At 40.5% G+C, this 19269-nt stretch overlaps 1 protein-coding gene across 5 annotated transcripts in view; it reads right to left on the reverse strand.

The window, feature by feature from the left end:
- Positions 1-19269, reverse strand: part of LOC126183202 (ankyrin-3-like) — an 892753-nt gene that overhangs the window by 558884 nt on the left and 314600 nt on the right. For all 5 annotated transcript variants that reach the window (XM_049924971.1, XM_049924970.1, XM_049924973.1 and 2 more), the window contains 3 exons: positions 9021-9149; positions 5320-5517; positions 4935-5231 (listed from right to left, as the gene is read on the reverse strand). In XM_049924971.1, the coding sequence (XP_049780928.1) occupies positions 4935-5231; positions 5320-5517; positions 9021-9149 (624 nt within the window). The remainder of the gene's footprint in view (positions 1-4934; positions 5232-5319; positions 5518-9020; positions 9150-19269) is intronic.

Genomic DNA, 19269 nt, shown 5'->3' on the forward strand with positions numbered 1-19269 from the left:
AAAAAAAAAAAACTTCACTGAATACAATATGCGCTGATCCAGTACTAATCATGTAAACCCGACCATTACTGCTTGTGGGTTTTTCTTTGCTGCTTCAGTCTCTGTACTTTACCTTCATACCAATAAAAGGTACATATGAAGAACTTGCAAAAACATATGTGATCCTTACAAATCCTTGGAAGTCTGCAACCACAAGCATCTGTGGTAAAATTGTGGTTCTCACAAATGGCCCATTACCTAATCTTAACATTAAAGACAAGGGATGTAGCAGGTTTGTCAAACCTTTTTTGTCAACTGTTCCTGTCAATCAATATAGAGAAAATACAATCTGCATCTTAAAAATCTCTCTTTATACAGGCTTTATATCAACAACTAACTGAAATATGTTCATAAATGAAAGTTTCAAACTGGTGCAACACACACTACTGAAAAATGTAATGTTCACATAAGATAAATATTTCATGTCTTGTGTAACTGCTTTTTCATTACTGTGTCACCGTATATTATGCTTACAAGGAAAGATATATAACTCAAAACCTTTCTCAATGATCATTACCAACTTCTGAATATCAAATGAACCCATCATAGGCTATTTCACCATTACTATAAAAACTTGTAGCACATAAAGGAGAAAGAAGGATGACAAAAAGAACATAAATTAATACAACAAACTGTATTTTCATACTTTAAACAAAATAGTATCTTCATCTGTGGCTCTTACCTCATTCTTTCAATTATCAATTGGAGTTAGGTTACTTTGCTATTTATCAGTGTCCTCTGTACATATGTAATTAATAAAATTAAGAATTTCAATTCATAATTGGCTGAAACGTTGAAACACAAGGACAGAAAACTACAATTTTTAACAGTTTCAATAAATTCTTCTCAAATAATTTTATATGTTTTTTTTTCACCATGAAACTTTCATTTATGGTGGTCCTACATAGTCTGAAATTGGATATCCATCTCTTCATATTCTATGAAAATAAGCTATGAGTTACTGTCTGTTCATTACATTTCATCTGCAGATGAAATATTAATTGTGAATGAAAATTAATTTCCAAAAAGTGTTGAAAATACTTTGGGAAAGCTTGCATCCTGGTTCCATCAAAATGGACAGAACTAAAAGCATTACCTAGGTTTCTTAATGAGTTCAAACTATATCATTGAAACTGGGTACATAAAAACAGCTTGCAATGATCAGGAAATGACAGAAGCTAAACAAATAAAGTTTTTAGGCCTAAATATTGACTAAAATGTACATCAGAAGGTGCACACAGACTATTTAAAAAATAAATTTGCACTGCAAATTTTGTCCAAGAACATGGACATCAGTATTACAGTGCATCACAGTTACTTTGAGTCAGTTATACGTTACGAGTCCATTTTCCAAAGAATTCAACAAACCTTGCAAAGCTATAAACAGAAGACAATTATTAAGAACATGTGTGTTGCCAAATGAAGGGTGTTCCTTCATTCACTGTTAAAACATTTGAAAATATTAACCATTTCTTCCCTGTGCATTTAAGAGCTCTTTTTCTTGCACAAAAATTGCTGTAAGTCTGAAACTTTCTACTTCCAGCTTAATTATAGCATTTGTCACAGAGGAAATTTTAACCTTTCATTCAATGTTCAAACTGTATGCCCAGATACCAGAATGTATGGGATTGAAAAATTATGATAATCTAAAAGGTAGAATATATGGAACATTGAGGTTGATTCACTGACAAGATTGATCTTTACTTTTCTAGTTTAAAAGTGCTATAGTTTTATCAAATAATTCATGCATGATGTAGACAGTTTGAATAACAAAACTGTATATTTTGCTGCAGACTGAGAATGCAGCAGGGGACACATTACTGTGTCACTGTATCACAGTAATGTGTGGAAAACAGCATAAAACTTCTGTATTCCTCTAATTTAAAGAAATGTTCGTTTTAAATCTTGACATGCTCCCTGTGTAATAAAACAAATTATTTGAAAATTGTATGTTATGAGATGAATAAAACAAATTTAACAATTCTGTTTTTTCTTGGTCAGAAAATAGTCTTCACGAGTAATATGGCAATTGAGCTTTAAGGAAACAGCTTAGGATTTTTTCATGCCTTTGACACCTCAAAGTCATCTTTACAACCTCTCCTTCAGCCTACATCACACATACAGTTGCTTACAACCACTGTTACTATTTTTACTATCATGAATTCCCAAATATCATTGGGAATGTACACACAGAAAGGGATTGGAGAAAGAGGAGGGGATATTGATACAATGTAGCTCACACTGTACCAACATGATATCTAACATACAGAGACAAACAGGTACACAAGCTACAAAATATAATGTTTGTTGAGGACAGGGATGAGGAATCATGCTACATGATAACATGCTGTTTATAGCATGAACAATTTATATTATGAACAAGCCCAGGAAATGAGTACCAGGATAAAATGATGAAATAACAGCATCATTCTTAGCCTGTCCTCTCTCCCACTCAATTCTCGCTTTTTTTTCATCTATCTACATTTCCTCAATCTTATTTCATCCCCAGTCCCCCACCCCATCATCACATTTGGTCCATTAATAAGGTTTAACTCCACAAACAATTTGAATTTTAGAGTTTATTCTTATAAATTCAATATGAGACAGTCACCAGAGCAATAAAAATTACTGAGAGAGAGAGAAATATTTAAGCAGTTTGTGCAATGAAATACAATTTTGATTATCAGTTCCTGGTAATTGTAATAAGAGAGGAGAAGGAGTTTGATAAAGGGAAAGGATTTCTGGTAATGGTACAGGAGCAAACTTAAAGCAAAATTGATTTTATATCCTTTCTATGCCATTACCATATTTACCCGATTATAAGACGACTTTTTTTCCCATATTTGTCATTCAAAAAATAGGTAAATGGTTTTACACCATTTAACAGATTAATATAGGGGTCCTCTCAGATTTACAGATGAAGCTATTAGGGTTTCATACACATTTATTTTGAAAAATTCCGATGTGTAGAGCTTAACAAATAATACCTTCATTCAAATAGGCTTGAAATTTCCCAGCGCACAGAAGCACTCCATAAAGTATCAATCCTGTTCAATCAATCACATGACATTTGGCTTGCAGCACTAGTGCAATGGATGGATACATGAGGAACTATGAACTAGGCACTACAACAATCTAATGCTCTATTTAAAAAATTGACAATTTTGTGAAATACAGGAGAAAGTAGCATTAAATTGGCTGTGGACAAATTGATCATGCTCATATGGTGGGTGCTTCCATATCCAAGAGAGCAGAAATTTTCGATGTTTCAAGACACACTGTATCGAAGAGCTTTGCCACATATAAGAAAATGGGAAAAACATCATCCACCATGTCACAATGTGGATGAATAGCATTAAAGCTATCAACTCATAAATGTTTGTCATATTTGAATAGGTTTTCTATAGGAGTTCTCATACATGAGTGGATACCATATACATACATTTATGCTGATTTTTAAGTGAAGGTAACAATGAAAGGTGAAGTCCTTGTACTTCAAAAACCATTACATGATTCTGAATTGAAGTCAGTGTTTTATTTGGTTATGAGAAACTAATAATTTACAAAGTGCCTTGCAAATGAAAATTTGGTAGCTCTTCCTGTATCAGAATACCCAAGAAAAAAATTACCAGCGTTTAATCCACTTTAGAACAAGATGGTGACATTCAAATGAAACGAGAAAGAAAATTAATCCAGAAGTGAATGCCTAACAAATGAAACAAATTACATTAAATTGATTGCAACTGTTACCACAACAATAAATTACAGCAGAAAGACCCATTGTGGAGTGAGTGGTTCCAGCAGACAGCTTTAGATTCCAGGCTGAGCGAAGGTTCGACAATTGGAATAAATCATGATTTTGATCATTTATTTATGTATTAGTTGCTGTTGTTTAATGTAACCTGCACCCTAGAACATACAGCTGTCCTTGTTTCACTGCTGCTCAAGCACAGCACTATGGAAGGTTTGGTGAGAGAAAGGTGACATGAGCTTAATTGAGAACTATAACCAATGTGAGGAGAGGAGTGGTGAGCGGGCAACAAATTTTGTCTTGCTGCCAACCATGGGAACTATACTGCATACTTTGGCTTTTTATGGACATCTAACATGTTTGACTGCAATTTGCCTGAATCAGTTTGTACCAGGAATCGAATTGACTTTACAATTGGCCAAATACTCAACAACAGTATAAATTTCTGCAGGAGATGCTAAAAGTCTAGACTGCAGCCAGTGGTGTACTTACGTGTTTTGTGTAGAAATGTTATCAAAGTTTACCATGAGGCGAGATGGACAAGATAGTGGGTGTAACAGCTGCTGAATCTACACAATCATTGAGTAAGTACCAGGCAGACAATATGTTTTTGTAACAAAAAATATTGTAACATTCTCATGTCACTACAGATGTGAAATCTGCTGTGTCAAAAAAAATAAAAAAAAATTAAAAAAGAAAATTGCAACATATCTGCGAGAAACAGCCAAATATTTGTGAGAATGAAGATATAAGTTTCACAGCTGTCCTGTTAGGATGATGATGATGATCAAATATAGTGGTACCACAGACAGGCTAAACAAAAGAGGCAGTGAAAATAAAAATTAACATAAACATTTTTTGTTTTTTATTTCTCCTTGTATTATCAAAATTTAGACGTCCAATAAATGGCATAAATTTAAAGTAGGTGTAATAGCAACTTTTTAGGCAGCTACCTTAGGTCAATAGAAGTTTGTAATTTTGATTAGTAAGAATATGTAAAAACATAATTTTTTCTCATGAACCTTCTTAAAAAAAAAAAAAAAAAAAAAAAAAAAAAAAAAGGTGTTGTCTTATATTCAGGGTTGTCTTATACTTGAGGAAATATGGTATATACAAAAACAATTTAATATCTCTAGTAACAAACCTCAGTTGTTGCTTCAATGGATGCACCATGTTTCAGGAGCAGCTCAACCACCTTTATGCGATTTTTCTTGCAAGCAATGTGGAGAGGAGTGAATCCATTGAGTGCTCTGGCATTTGGGTCAGCTTTGCGATCCAGTAGTAGCTTAGCTACTCGCACGTGACCACAGTGAGCTGCAACATGCAGGGCAGTAAGGTAGTCTACAGTCACTTCATCAACTGGTGCACGATGGTACAAGAGAATTCTTGCTGCATCAACATGGTCTCCTTGTGATGCCATGTGCAAAGGTGCCAGTCCATTCTGAAAAGTTAGTAATGTGAAGAATGTATTATCGTTATAAAAATATATGATTTTTGTCCTTAATGTCAAGTATCCATATACAGCATACCTTGGTCTTTGAACTTATCGGTGCCCCTCGCTCTAGCATCATGTCAACTACCTGTTCATGGCCTGAACGGGCAGCACAGTGCAGTGGTGTCAGTCCATCTCGAGTTTTTGATTCAATGTTAGCACCTTTCCCCAAAAGTAAGGATACCATATTGGTCTTGCCCCATTTGGCTGCTACATGAAGTGGTGTTATGTTGTGCTGTGAATATTATTAGCATTTAGTTAAATTAGATATACATTTTTAGAGTACCTGAATCATCAAATTTACAGAATGGTAGCAGAGATATGAACAAATAAATTGTGACAAAAATGCTTGATCGTCCTGACATACCATCTCTCCATCAACCCAGTGGGTTTTTGTATTATCATTAAGTATATCTACCTTTCTTCTATTACAGGGACACAGGGAGGAAACTTTGGCATTTTGTATCTCTTGCTTATGGGCATCTTTTTGTTTCCTGACATCATATACCAGATTTTTTTTAATATGTCACTTAGCTTCCTTTTCTGATTTGAACATAGTTTCATTTTTAATGACAATATACTAACACAACTTTTAAATACATAACAGACTGAAATGAGCTTTTCCCAGTAACTTATCCACATGTTGGCTTCATGTTACACACCAAATTTCCTTTTTCAGTAAATAACTGTCAACATGACACTTTTTATCAGTCTGATAAATCACAAATCTACATTCATATCTGTATTTCACAAGCCACAGTTCAGAATGTTGCACAGAGACTCAGCACACTGAATCATTTCATCCTCTGTGCCATTCACAGGTGGTGAGTGGGAAGATTGTCATTACCCCTGTCTGAAACTTCCTGGCAGACTAAAACTGTGTGCCGGACCGAGACTCGAACTCGGGACCTTTGCCTTTCGCGGGCAAGTACTTTAGACACAACTCGGCAAACAGCAGTACTGGTGGAATTAAAGCTGAGGACAGGTCGTGAGACATGCTTGGGTAGCTCAGTTGGTAGAGCACTTGCCCACGAAAGCAAAGGTCTCAAGTTCAAGTCTCGGTCCGGCACACAGTTTTAATCTGCCAGGAAGTTTCATATCAGCGCACACTCCGCTGCAGAGTGAAAATCTCATTCTCATTACCCCTGTCTGTTTCTCTACTTTTGCCTTCATGGTCATAACACAAAAGTTTGATAAAGTTACATGTTTCTTGCCTAACAAAGTGCCTTTCTTGCAATGTCTTCCACTGAAATTTGATGAGCCTTTCTACAACACTCCTAAGTTGATCAAAGAATCTTGAGACAAATCATGTGACTGTATTATGCATGTTCTCCATAAATAATTTGGTAAGCACCTCAGACTGACAAAGAGTACTCAACTAATGATTTTGTAAATTATCACATTTCTGGGAGAACTAAATTTAATGAAAACCCCATCAGGTCCACTGGCCTGGCTCTGTTGCCTTCTTCATTTGTCTTTCAGTTTCATGCTCATTTATTTCTATATGCACCATTTCCTTCTCATGTGTTTGAAGATAAGAAGTAGGAACTGTGTTGTGATATTCAGTGAAAGAATTTTGAAAGACAGAATTTAATATTTAATCTTCAGTTTATCATCTCACATTTTACTGTCATCATTGTCAATAATCATCTGGACAGATAACTTTGACTGATTAATTAAAATTACTTACAGATTTTTGACAATAGATAAGTATATGTGTGGAAGGAAGAAATTTCAGATGTTGAACTACTGACTTGGCTGTGGCTCCAGCTAGCAACGAGCATCACAGTTTTTGGTAAACAATTAAGATGTTTTTTTATTTGGCTGTTTCGGCAAACAGCAGAAGCATTGAGTCATCAACAGGCACACACAAAAAAGAATAAAGCTTTGCTAGCTTTTGGAAGAAATCCTTTGACACTATCATATGCGCACAAACGCCTGCACACCCACATTACAGGTGCACACAGTGAGTGAGTGAGTGAATGAGTGTGTGTGTGTGTGTGTGTGTGTGTGTGTGTGTGTGTGTGTGTATTTTCTACGTTGTCAAAGGATTTATTCCATAACTAGTTGCCTCCAACTAGTATCTCATGATCTGGGTATTTATGCACTACTGACCAAAGACTTTCTTTGAATGACTCAAGAACTGTGATATCAAAATTGGTAAAAACATCCAACAGTTAACCTGGTTTCTGTTAGACCTGTTGTACTTGACCAGATCACTCAACTGTTACAAAGCTTCAACCTCAATAGACACAATATTTTTGTCAGCAGCAATGAACACTCCCCCTCCTATGGTCTCTTATCTGTCTTTTTTATATACATTCTGACATTCGACCATGACTCACTAAATGTCTCGGAGCTTTCCACATTGGGTTGCAGCCAGCTCTTGGTCCCGAGAATAATTTGCTTGCAAGAACTTTCCTGAAGGGCAGTAAATTCAGGAACTTTGTTATGAATACTTTGACAATTTACTGATAAAATTTTAACCGTCAAAGTTTCTTTACTCTCAACATGGTCTGACTTCCCTTGCTGCATATCAACTGGTGAGTGTTCATAAGTGTACCTCAAACTACCTCCTAGCCTGAAAGGCCCTCATGTGCATTCCATGAGTACTCTGCTACCCAAGTACCTGCTTCCTTTGTGTACTGCACCCCTGACCTGTCAAGGGGTGTCCTACAAATTCCCAACTAATAATGCAGGTGCCTTCTCAATAAAAGTAGTAAGACAGATATTATGATTACCAACCAGTCTTTCTGCTTACCTCCTTCTCAAAGCTACTAGAAAAGTATATGTATGCAAGAACAGTAGCACATCTATACCAAAGTGAGATACCTAGTCCCAGTTAGGATTTTAGATAGGTTTCTCCACAGACCGTGCGATGTTTCAATTCATTAATTTGATTATACAGAATTTATGTGAGAAAATGCTGCTAACTGGTATTTTCTGTAACTTGTAAAGTGCATCTGATTGTGTTGTTTATAGAGTTCTTCTAAAGAAGTGAAATGCTCACTTGTGGTGGTATGGTATCCGAGATCTTGTTGGTGACTGGTTTCTTCCTAACTATATGAACGCACATGTCACATTCAGAAACCCACATAGTTTGCACAATAAAGCAGCATCTTGAGAATAGTGAATAATCAGTAGAAATATACTGCAGGTATTGCTATTGGATCAACTCTTGTTCTTTTTGTATCCAAGAGGTTCTCTGCAAATGGATTGCCACTGAACGTAGATAAGATACATTACACACAGTTCAATTCTGAATCAGGCCAGACAAAAGTATCAGAAATAATACATGTCGGAAAATCAATAACTAAAACAGAGTACTCTAAATTCTTTGATGTTTATATTTAGAAGAACCTGAACTGGAAGTCAGATGCTGCAGACTTTAAACATCTGCGCTTTGTAGCTTCCAGACACACTTACAGTCAAATAATGTCTAGCAGTAAATATCTGATACTCCTAACAGGCCAGAAGCAGCTTTTTATTACTGGGGATTTAATACATCTCTGCCTCAGATATAACAATTCACAACCACAACAGTGTGGCAAGCCACCAATGAGAATTTAAATTACTTAGCATCTAAGAAGTTGCACTGTTTTTATCAGCTGTAGCATGTGTCTGTAAGACCATAGGAAATAATAATAATTACTTGTGCAGAAAGGTATTTACTCATAGAAATGAAATGTGTAGCATGTCATACACAATTTCAAACTAATACTTTCATTAAATACTAACCTTAGCAGAGTAATTAACATCAGCACCTCTACTGAGAAGAAGATTTGCTATATTTTCATTTCCATAGTGAGCTGCAATGTGGAGAGGAGTGAATCCACTCTTTGAGGTCACATCTGGATTATGATCATTCTGTAAAATAAGAAAGGTTTTGTGGAATTAAATGAATGGAATAAAGGGCAGAGGAAGCTTAATTTATGGCTCCTCAGGAGCAAAATTAATACAGAAAAGCATTTCCATTCTCTTCTCAATGTGATCAGGTAAAAACTTTTCATTAGGACAACATTAAAGCATGTAAGTATCACAATTTAAAATAAGTTATGAGTCTTACATGCTTATGCACCACCCTGTTTCCAACTTTTGCAACTAAAGTACTACAATATCATGCGCACTTTGAAATTTTCTCATCTACTATCAGTGTGGTCTTACATGTTTTTAACATAATTATAGGCATTATTTCTCTTTATTGATGAGATAGATACTTTATCTGTGCTATCATGTGAAGAGGGAGGTTCCAAAGCAAGGTTGGTACCTCGCAACACAACCACAAGAAACGATAGTCACTGTAAGCTGCATCAAGTAATGAGACACACCAGTGTAGCCATAACCATACATTTTTTGCTACACTGCCATATCCTCTTATCTACTTACAGCCAAGCACAGGACTACTCTGCACAGTTTTCAATCATTGACTAAGACGACAGCATCATCTTCTAGTAGGCCAGCAATGTAATGAATGTCATAGGTAGAACTAAAAGTAACAATTATTGTTAAATGTACTCTGGTGGAGACACCTGTATTTTGTCTGTATCTAGTGACATTTCAGTGTTCAGAGACTGTTGTAAATACTCATGACATTCCTGTGGAAATTGACTGTAAAAAGTTGTGTAAATATACTTATCTACGTTGTAATAAATAACTAATATTTTATGTGTTATAGTATCCACTCAGTCTTCTCCCAGAGTAAACCAAAGAACCCACCATCGTACTAGGGATTGTGTTTTCATCTGGTACAAAATTATCATCACTTGTACTGTTCATGCACATTAGTTTCAACTACAACTTGCAACAAAGCCTTCTGCAGACCAATGCAGTTACACAGCTTTTGCTGTAAGCATTAAGTGACTGTTAAATGTGATGAGATATAAACTGCATGTCATACATGAACATTATGTATGTCCCAGTATATAAACGTGCTCTAAAAATTGTTAACTGCTATTACACTTAACTTATAAGAAAAATCATTAAGCAAATGATTTGACCTTCATCAGGTTTGACATAAACATTCATTAATTTTAATATAATTGTGTATCTGTGGAAAGGGAATTATTGTAGATCAAGCAACAGAATATAATGACAGAGAATTTTGTTCTTACATCTTTGTGTTATCAAAGAACCAATTCAATTGTCAATAAAGCTTGCACATTTGCTATCTTTGGTTGTGAATATTCTTGTTAAAGTCACCATTCCATTAGCAAAATATTATCAATTTTTCATGTACCAGTGAATGGAGTTTTTAAAATTTCATCCATTCTCCAGGTACAAATATATTGTTTGTCATGTTCAAGACTAAATGATGGTTCAAATAAACAAATCCATGTAGCATGCTACATTAATACTGTGTCAATAACTAATTCTTTGATCCACTATGTTGCAGTGTTGTGAATGGGATACATGCCCCTGTCCTATGCAAATGGAGCATATACCTTTATATGGATGTGTTTAACCTCTTTACAATTATATAATGATGATACTGTTGTGATAACTTTGCATGGATGACATTTGTCAATGTTTTTCATTCAATGAAGATTCTTGTACTAGGATACTTTTGCTGGTGAAGTAATGTACCTTCAAACCGTATAAAAACTGGTGTTCTGCTGTGTGAGTCATTGAGCCTAGATTTTAGCAGTCTAATATATTTCCATCATGACTAGGCTTCTGAACTACATGTTCCAAATAACTTTCAGAGGCAGCATTTAGTATTGTTTCACAGGGTGGCTTGTTATTTTCACCACTTAAAAAACAACAATTATTCAACTGAGAGGAAGATGATTGACGTCTCCCCTAATTATGACAGTGTGATAAGGGAACATATGTGTAATACTGAGCAACTGTACTCCAAGCTGTCTTGGACACAACTTCCTTAACAGGATGTATCATGACCAATCACCTGAATGTTTTGACCAATCTGTTTATTGTTGTGACTCGCCGATCATTCAAAGCGCCGCCGCGCAATTACGTGCGTCCTCTACGTGCGGCACTGTCTGCCAGCCATGCAGCAGCTGCTCCACCTAAGCGGCCAGCCGAGCAGCGGCCGCCAGACTGGGACTCAGTGCTCATTCGAATGCTAACGTGTACGCATGTCTTGCTTGTCAACTTACTCTATGACTTATATGTGTTGTGTCGTTCTGAAATATATGTGTTAAACTAGACGTTATAACAATTGGCGACGAGGTAGTGGATTTTTCCTTTTCACCGTTGACCCACAGGGTTCCATGGCTACTGTCGAGCAACTATTGCAAAATCTCCTTGAACAGCAAACGCTTCTAACAGCGGCGATTCGCGATTTCGTCGCGGCGTCAAATGCGGGGCGTTTCTCGTCGTTGGCTATACCTCCTTTTCCTCCTTACGACGAGATGGCAGAAGACTGGTCTGATTATGAAAAACGTCTTCGATAGCACTTCTTAGCATTTCATGTCACGGACGAACAACCATGTAAGTCTCTGTTCCTTTCCTGGATTTCACCTCAAATGTATCGGTTGTTGTCGCAATTGGCTCCTTTGAAGGATCCTGCGTCTTTCCCCTTTGCTGAAATGTGCTCACTTCTTTCTGTCTATTTTCAAAAGCAAACGCATGTGGTAGCCTCTCGTATTGCCTTTTATCATTGTCAAAAACAGCCACATCAATCATATCGCGCTTGGGCTGCTGAACTTCACGGCCTCAGTCAAAAGTGTCAATTTGTTACTGACGTTCACAAAGAATCCTATGCCGATTCCATGGTATGGGATGCTATTATCCGGTCGGCGCCCGACAAAGAAGTTTGGCAACGTGCCCTTCAGTTGGCGAATCCGACTCTAGATGAAGTTCTCTCCATTGTGCAGTCTTTTGAAATTTCTCACACCGCTGGGGCACAAATAGAGGCGTGGGGTGATGTCGGGGAAATACAACCTCTGTGCGCTGTTGACGACGCGTGCGGCGCGTCCTCGCCGGCCGACGTGGCCGCAGTGCGCTCCCACGCGCAACCTCGGCCTAGCCATAAACAACCCGCTAAGAAACTGCAGCAAAACCCCCGGCAACTTCCTTCATGTCCGCGGTGTTTTACGAAACATTCACGCGAGGATTGTCCCCAACGTTGGTCTGTGTGTCACAATTGCAAAAAGAAAGGTCATGTGTCTTCCGTTTGCAAATCTGACCGCATACATGATGTTCATGAACATGACGCTGATTCTGATTCGGTGTTGTCTGTCAACTGCACTTCTTCCCTTTCAGGGAAGTTATTCCTCACTGTCCAAATCCTTGGTCGAGATGTTCGCATGCAAGTGGATACTGGTTCTGCTGCCACTATAATTAATTCTCAGACGTATCTTCAGTTGGGTTCTCCACTCCTGTCACCTGTCACTCGGCAATTACGGACGTACAATAAACGGAAGATTTCTCTCTTGGGACAGTTTAATGCTGAGGTATCTTACAAATCCGTCATTCGCACTGTTCCCATATTTGTGGTCGACAAGAGCAACGCAGAAAATCTTTTTGGTTTCGATACCTTTCGCGTTTTTGGGTTCTCCATAGATGACTCTGTCAATATTGTCTCTGATGCTATTCCTTATGCGCAACTGGATTCCTTGTTGACGACATTTTCGTCCCTTTTTTCTCCTGGGTTAGGCCGTGCAAATGACTTTGAAGCTCATATCAAGCTCAAACCCACTGCTCGGCCTAAGTTTTTTCGGGCTCGACCCATTTCTGTGGCCCTTCGTGATCAGTAAAACGGGAGTTGGATCGTCTCACTACTTCAGGAGTCTTGCTTCCTGTCACTTCCAGTGAGTGGTCCTCTCCTGTCGTTGTCATTGCTAAGCCAAATGGTGATATTCGTCTCTGTGGCGATTTCAAAGCCACTGTAAATGCTCAATGCCTCATTGACACTTACCCTATTCCCCATCCTGAAGAACTGTTCACTAAACTTGCTGGAAGCCAGTATTTTTCTAAAATTGACCTGTCAGAAGCTTATCATCAACTTCGTCTCGACGCTGCTTCCCGACAGTTTCTGGTCCTTAACATGCCTTTCGGCCTCTATCAATACCAACGCTTGCCATTCGGGGTTGCTAGCGCCCCTGCTCTCTTTCAGCGATTCTTGGAACAATTATTGCTCCCTGTCCCTGGGTGTATCAATTACATGGACGAGATAATTGTCACTGGCTCCACCACTGAAGACCATCTTCAAAATCTCCCCACACTTTTTCATGTCTTACAGACTGCCGGTCTTAAGTGTAATCTTCAGAAATCACAATTTTTTCAGGCATCTATCATGTACTTGGGGTTTCAACTCTCTCGGGATGGTATTCGTCTGCTTCAGCAACCTGTCGCTGCGATCGATGCCCTTCCTCGCCCTACATCTGTTAAGGAACTGCAGGCCTTCTTGGGGAAAATAGCATACTATCACAAGTTTTTACCGTCTGCGGCTTCGGTGGCTCAGCCGTTGCATCGCCTGTTGCATAAAAACGTGCCTTTTCACTGGTTCGCGACATGCGAAGCGGCTTTCCAGAAATTGAAGACTATGCTTAAACACGCCCCGTGCCTGGCTACTTATCGACCTGGCCAACATCTTGTTCTGGCCACAGACGCCTCTCAATACGGGGTCGGTGCAGTCCTTGCGCACCGTTTTTCTGATGGGTCGGAACAACCCATTGCTTATGCCTCCAAAACGCTCACGGATGCCCAACAAAAGTATTCTCAAATTGAAAAAGAAGCTTTGGCCATTATTTATGCTCTTCATAAGTTTGGCGTTTTTCTCTATGGCTCTTTCATCTTGTTACGGATCACAAACCACTTGTTTCCTTGTTTCATCCATCAACGTCACTTCCCGACAAGGCTGCACACTGCCTCCAGCGTTGGGCTCTTTACTTGTCTCGTTTCAATTATGAGATTCATTTCCGGCCAACGGCTCAACATGCAAATGCTGATGCTCTGTCTCGCCTTCCCATGGCTCCTGATCAGGCATTCGATAGGGACGAACTTCTGTGTTTCCACCTGGATGTTGCCGAGCAGCAGGTTGTGGACGGGTTCCCCATCACTGGGGACAGGCTGGCGGCTGCTACGGGTTCTGACCCTACCCTCTCCCGGGTTTTACGCTGTATTCAGAAGGGTTGGCCAGATCGCCCGTCCGCTAAGACTTCTGATCCGTTGCGGAACTACTACGCATTGCGCTACCGCCTCACGGCTAGGGATGGTGTTATCCTCCTCTCCACTGACAATGCTTCGCCGCGTGTCATGGTACCTGCGTCTTTGCATGCTTCGGTCTTGCGCCTCCTTCACCAAGGGCACTGGGGTGTGTCTCGCACAAAATCTCTGGCGCGCCGTCATGTGTACTGGCCTGGTATCGACTCTGAAATAGCACACATGGTCGCTGCCTGCGGCCCTTGTGCGTCACAGGCCGCTGCCCCGAAGTCATCTTTGTCACCTGAGAAGCCCTGGGAGCGCATTCGTGCTGACTTTGCGGGTCCCTTTTTAGGTACTTATTAGCTCCTCGTAATTGACGCCTACTCTAACTTTCCTTTCATTGTCCGTTGCACGTCGCCTACCACCGCGGCAACCACCAATGCTCTCGCCCGCATTTTTTCTTTAGAAGGCCTCCCCTCTACTCTTGTTACTGATAATGGTCCGCAATTTGCCTCTTCCGAATTTGCGGATTTTTGTGCTTGTCACGGCATTATGCATGTCACGGCCCCGCTGTTCCATCCACAATCCAACGGTGAGGCTGAACGACTGGTCCGCACATTTAAGGCTCAGATGCGGAAACTTCTGACTTCTTCTGCTGCTGATGATGCGCTTCTCCAGTTTCTGGCGTCTTACCGTTTCACCCCCATGGGAGACCACAGCCCGGCTGAGCTCTTACATGGCCGACAGCACCGCACGCTACTCCATCTTCTGCGGCCTTCCACCTCACGGCCGCGGGTGCCTTCACTTGGCCAGTTCACCGCCGACGACCTCGTCTGGGTACGGGGATATGGCAGGCAGCCAAAATGGAGCCCGGCCGCATCTTAAGACACCGTGGCAGACGCGTGTATGAAATCTAGATGGACACGGGTGTTGCAGTGCGTCATTCGGACCAGCTTCGGCCTCGTGTACCAGCAACGCCTGTTCCGAATGCCGCCACACCACATTTGGCTCTACCTGACATTCGGGATCTTGGCATCTCTCAATACTCACAACGCAGCCCTCTCACCGTCATCGCGATGCCAGCACAAGAACGGACGCCACCAGGAGACGTGCCCATGCAGGAACCGGATGACCATCCTCTGTCAGAGCAAATCTACTCGCCTCCTCCTCCAATGGATGCAGACACATTGCCCATGTCTCCTGTCATATCAACTGGACTTGCCGCAACGGGCAGATTGGTGCATGGGGCCCCAGCAGATTCGACCCCTACGTCTCCTATCATCTCGACCCGTTATCATCGGGGACACTTCCGTCCGTACGGGAAGCCTCCTCCTCGAGACTTTACGGCGAGTCAAACAATGCCTATGGACGTTAGCCATCTCCAGGACACCTCCATCAAGACCAGTGCAACAATTTCAAAGGGGGAAAAGTATTGTGACTCGCCGATCATTCAAAGCGCCGCCGCGCAATTACGCGCGTCCCCTACGTGCGATGCTGTCTGCCAGCCATGCAGCAGCTGCGCCACCTAAGCAGCCAGCCGAGCAGCGGCCGCCAGACTGGGACTCAGTGCTCATTCGAATGCTAACGTGTACGCATGTCTTGCTTGTCAACTTACTCTGTGACTTACGTGTTGTCGTTCTGAAATATATGTGTTAAACTTGACGTTGTAATATTTATGATACTGCGGAACAAGCAGATGCCCTGCACTGTACTCATTCATTGATTGATTTGTTTTCAACAAGATTTTATAGTTGAAAAAATAGTGGTATTTTGTTAATCAAACCAAAGAAATTTTGACAGCAACAATATGCTTCGCCACAGATTAAAATTTCTTCTCTCTAACAACTCCTCCTATATAATATATGTGATCTGGGTGAAAGTAATCAAGTACATATTTACAAAAAAAGTCAGGAACATATCACACCTATAACTATAATAAATAATTTCTTTACTGCATTAGAGAGCTAATATTTAGTGGCACTATCTTTTTGTTGACTCCCTAGCTGCATACCACTGAAAGATGTGTGCTTTCAGACGCCTTTTGTGGGTGATTGAGTTTTTTTTGTAAGGTAATATCAGTATGTTCTAACTCCATCCAAACAGGCCTTGTAAGTCCCAATGCTATCGATCAGCCGCCATGTCATCCTCAGCCCACAGGCATCACTGGATGCAGATATGGTGGGGCATGTGGTCAGCACATCGCTCTCCTGGCCATATCTCAGCTTACATGACTGGAGCCACTGCTTCTCAATCAAGTAGCTTCTCAGTTTGCCTCACAAGGGCTGAGTGTACCCCGCTTGCCAACAGTGATCGGCAGACCGGATGGTCACCCATCCAAGTGCTAGCCCAGCCCGAAAGTGCTTAACTTTGGTGATCTGATGGGAACGGTGTTACTACTGCAGCAAGGCTGTTGGCAGTCATGTTCTGCATTACTTAATTTTTATACTAAAGTTTAGAATAAGAATTCAGTAAGAAACTGAATAACACAGTAGTAAAAAATTACCTGCTGCACCACCATACCAACATACAACATTCTAATGACATACAAGCTGCAAACACACGTTACATGTCCATTTCAAAAGTAATGACAACAAATATGTCTCTTACCTGTCAATCACCATAGCATTATCGTAAGATGATATAGGAAAGTGACAGACATACATATATATGTGAGGTTCTTAAATGAAGTCACATTCCTCTAATTTCCTGAACAGCAAAAGCTGTACAATAGATTACTGCTTCAAAGTTTATTTAAGAATTTGACATATTAGTTGTCAATTATTCAGAAAGAAACTTAAAAGTGGTGGGTGCATAGTTGCTTTGGTGATCATGGTCCAGCTGACATTACCTATATGGAGAGCTGAAATAAGTTTTACTAGTAAAAAAGCTACTCTTGCCTTAAAACTGTTTTTAAGGTTTATAATTAGTTTCTCTACTATACATCACCATCAGGTGTGATGCATACTAATTGTGCACTTTTACTTTGCCCCTCTGCTATCGGTGGAAGTCACCTGACTTTGTGCCCCTCTGGAATATTTACAGTTGCTGCCAGTGTTAACTATATAAAAGTATTGTGTGCCATAACAATAAGCATCCATTGTGAATATAGTTCGTGGTCTTACGGGTAGTAATCGTTAAAATCAACAGTGTAGGGAAAGATAGATTGCTACTTACCGTAAAGATGACATGTTAAGTTGCAGATAGACACAATTAAGACACTTACATATAATATTTCGGCCACAGCTTTCATCAGAAAAAGACACACACCATTCATTCACACAATCAAACACACCTCACACAAACATGACTGCCAACTCCAGCAGCTTGGAGCAGAATACAACTATCATGTGGAATGGAAGCAGCAATCTGGAGGGGATGGGGAAAAGGAAGGGATAGCAGTGTATGGGTGGGAGGAGAGAGAAGTGCTGTCTGATGCAGTATGCATGGATGAGAATGCCAACAGGCACAGCATCAGGTTTTTGTGGGGCAGGGAGGTGGCAAAAAGGAGAGGCATGGAGAAAGATGGGTTGGTGCATGGGCAGAGGGCAGTAAACAAAGAGGGTGAGGAACAAGAGGTGATAGGACAGAGAGGGTGGAAACATTGGGTAGAGGGTGTGGGGACAGTATGTTTTGTAAGTTGAGTCCAGGATAATTATGGGAGTGGAGACTGTGTTTTATGGATAACTCCTATCTGTGCAGTTCAGAAAAGCTGATGGTGGAGGAGAGAAGACAGATGGCTCAGGCAGTGAAGCAGCAATTGAAATCAAGCATTTTACATTCAGCTGCATGTTGTGCCACAGGGTGGTCTGTTTTCCTCTTGACCACAGTTTGGCAGTGTCTGTTCATCCTGGTGGACAGCTGGTTGGTAGTCTTACCAATAGAAAAAGCTGTGCAATGATTGCAGCAGAGTTGGTAAATGATATGGCTGCTTTCACAAGTGGCCCGGCTCCTGATGGAGTAGTATAAACTTATGACAGGACTGGAATAGGACGAACTGGTTGGGTGGATTGGGCAGGTCTTGCCCCTGGGTCTTCCACAGGGATATGACCTTTGTGGCATGGGTTTGGGATTGGGAGTGGCATAGGGATGGACTAGGAAGTTGTGGAGGTTGGTTGGTTGATGGAAAACTGTTTAAGGAGGGATGGGAAGGACCTTGGGTAGGATGTCCTTTGTCTCAGGGCATTATGATAGGTAATGAAAGCCATGGTGAAGGACGTGGTTGGTTGTTCCATTCTGGGTTGGTACTGAGTGATTAAGTGGGCACTCCTTTGTGGCTGGCTCTTGGGGGTAGTGGGAGGATTGAGGATGTGAGGAGAATTGGTGCAGGAGATCTGGTCATGAACTAGGTCTGGGGGACAGTGTCTGTCTGTGAAAGCCTTGGTGATACTGTCAACATAATGAGCAAGGGAGTTATTATCACTGCAAATATATCATGCCTGGCTGGCCGTGCAGTATGGGAGGGATTTTTTTTTGGTGTAAAAGGGATGACAGTTGTTTAAACACAGGCACAGTCAGTGGTTGATGGGTTTAATGTGGATAAAGGTCTTAATGGAGCCATAAGAGAAGAGGAGTTCAATATTTAGGAACATGACATGTTGGGTTGAGGAGGACCAGGTGGAGCAGATGGGAGGGAAGCAGTTGAGGTTGTGAAGGAATGAATATGGAGTGTCTCGGCCCTGACTCCAAATCATGAATATATTGTCAATGAACCTGAAACAGACTAGAGCTCTGACGTTTGGGTTGCTAGAAAGGCCTCCTCTTGAAGACCCCTTCAGCAGATTGGCACAGGAGGGTGCCATGGCTGTGCCACAGATTTGTTTGCACACCTTCCCTTCAAAGGAGAGGTAGTTGTGGGTTAGGATAATGTTAGTGAGTTGTA

The sequence above is a fragment of the Schistocerca cancellata genome, chromosome 4 (assembly GCF_023864275.1).
Source record: "Schistocerca cancellata isolate TAMUIC-IGC-003103 chromosome 4, iqSchCanc2.1, whole genome shotgun sequence".
In the NCBI taxonomy this organism is placed as follows: Eukaryota; Metazoa; Arthropoda; class Insecta; order Orthoptera; family Acrididae; genus Schistocerca; species Schistocerca cancellata.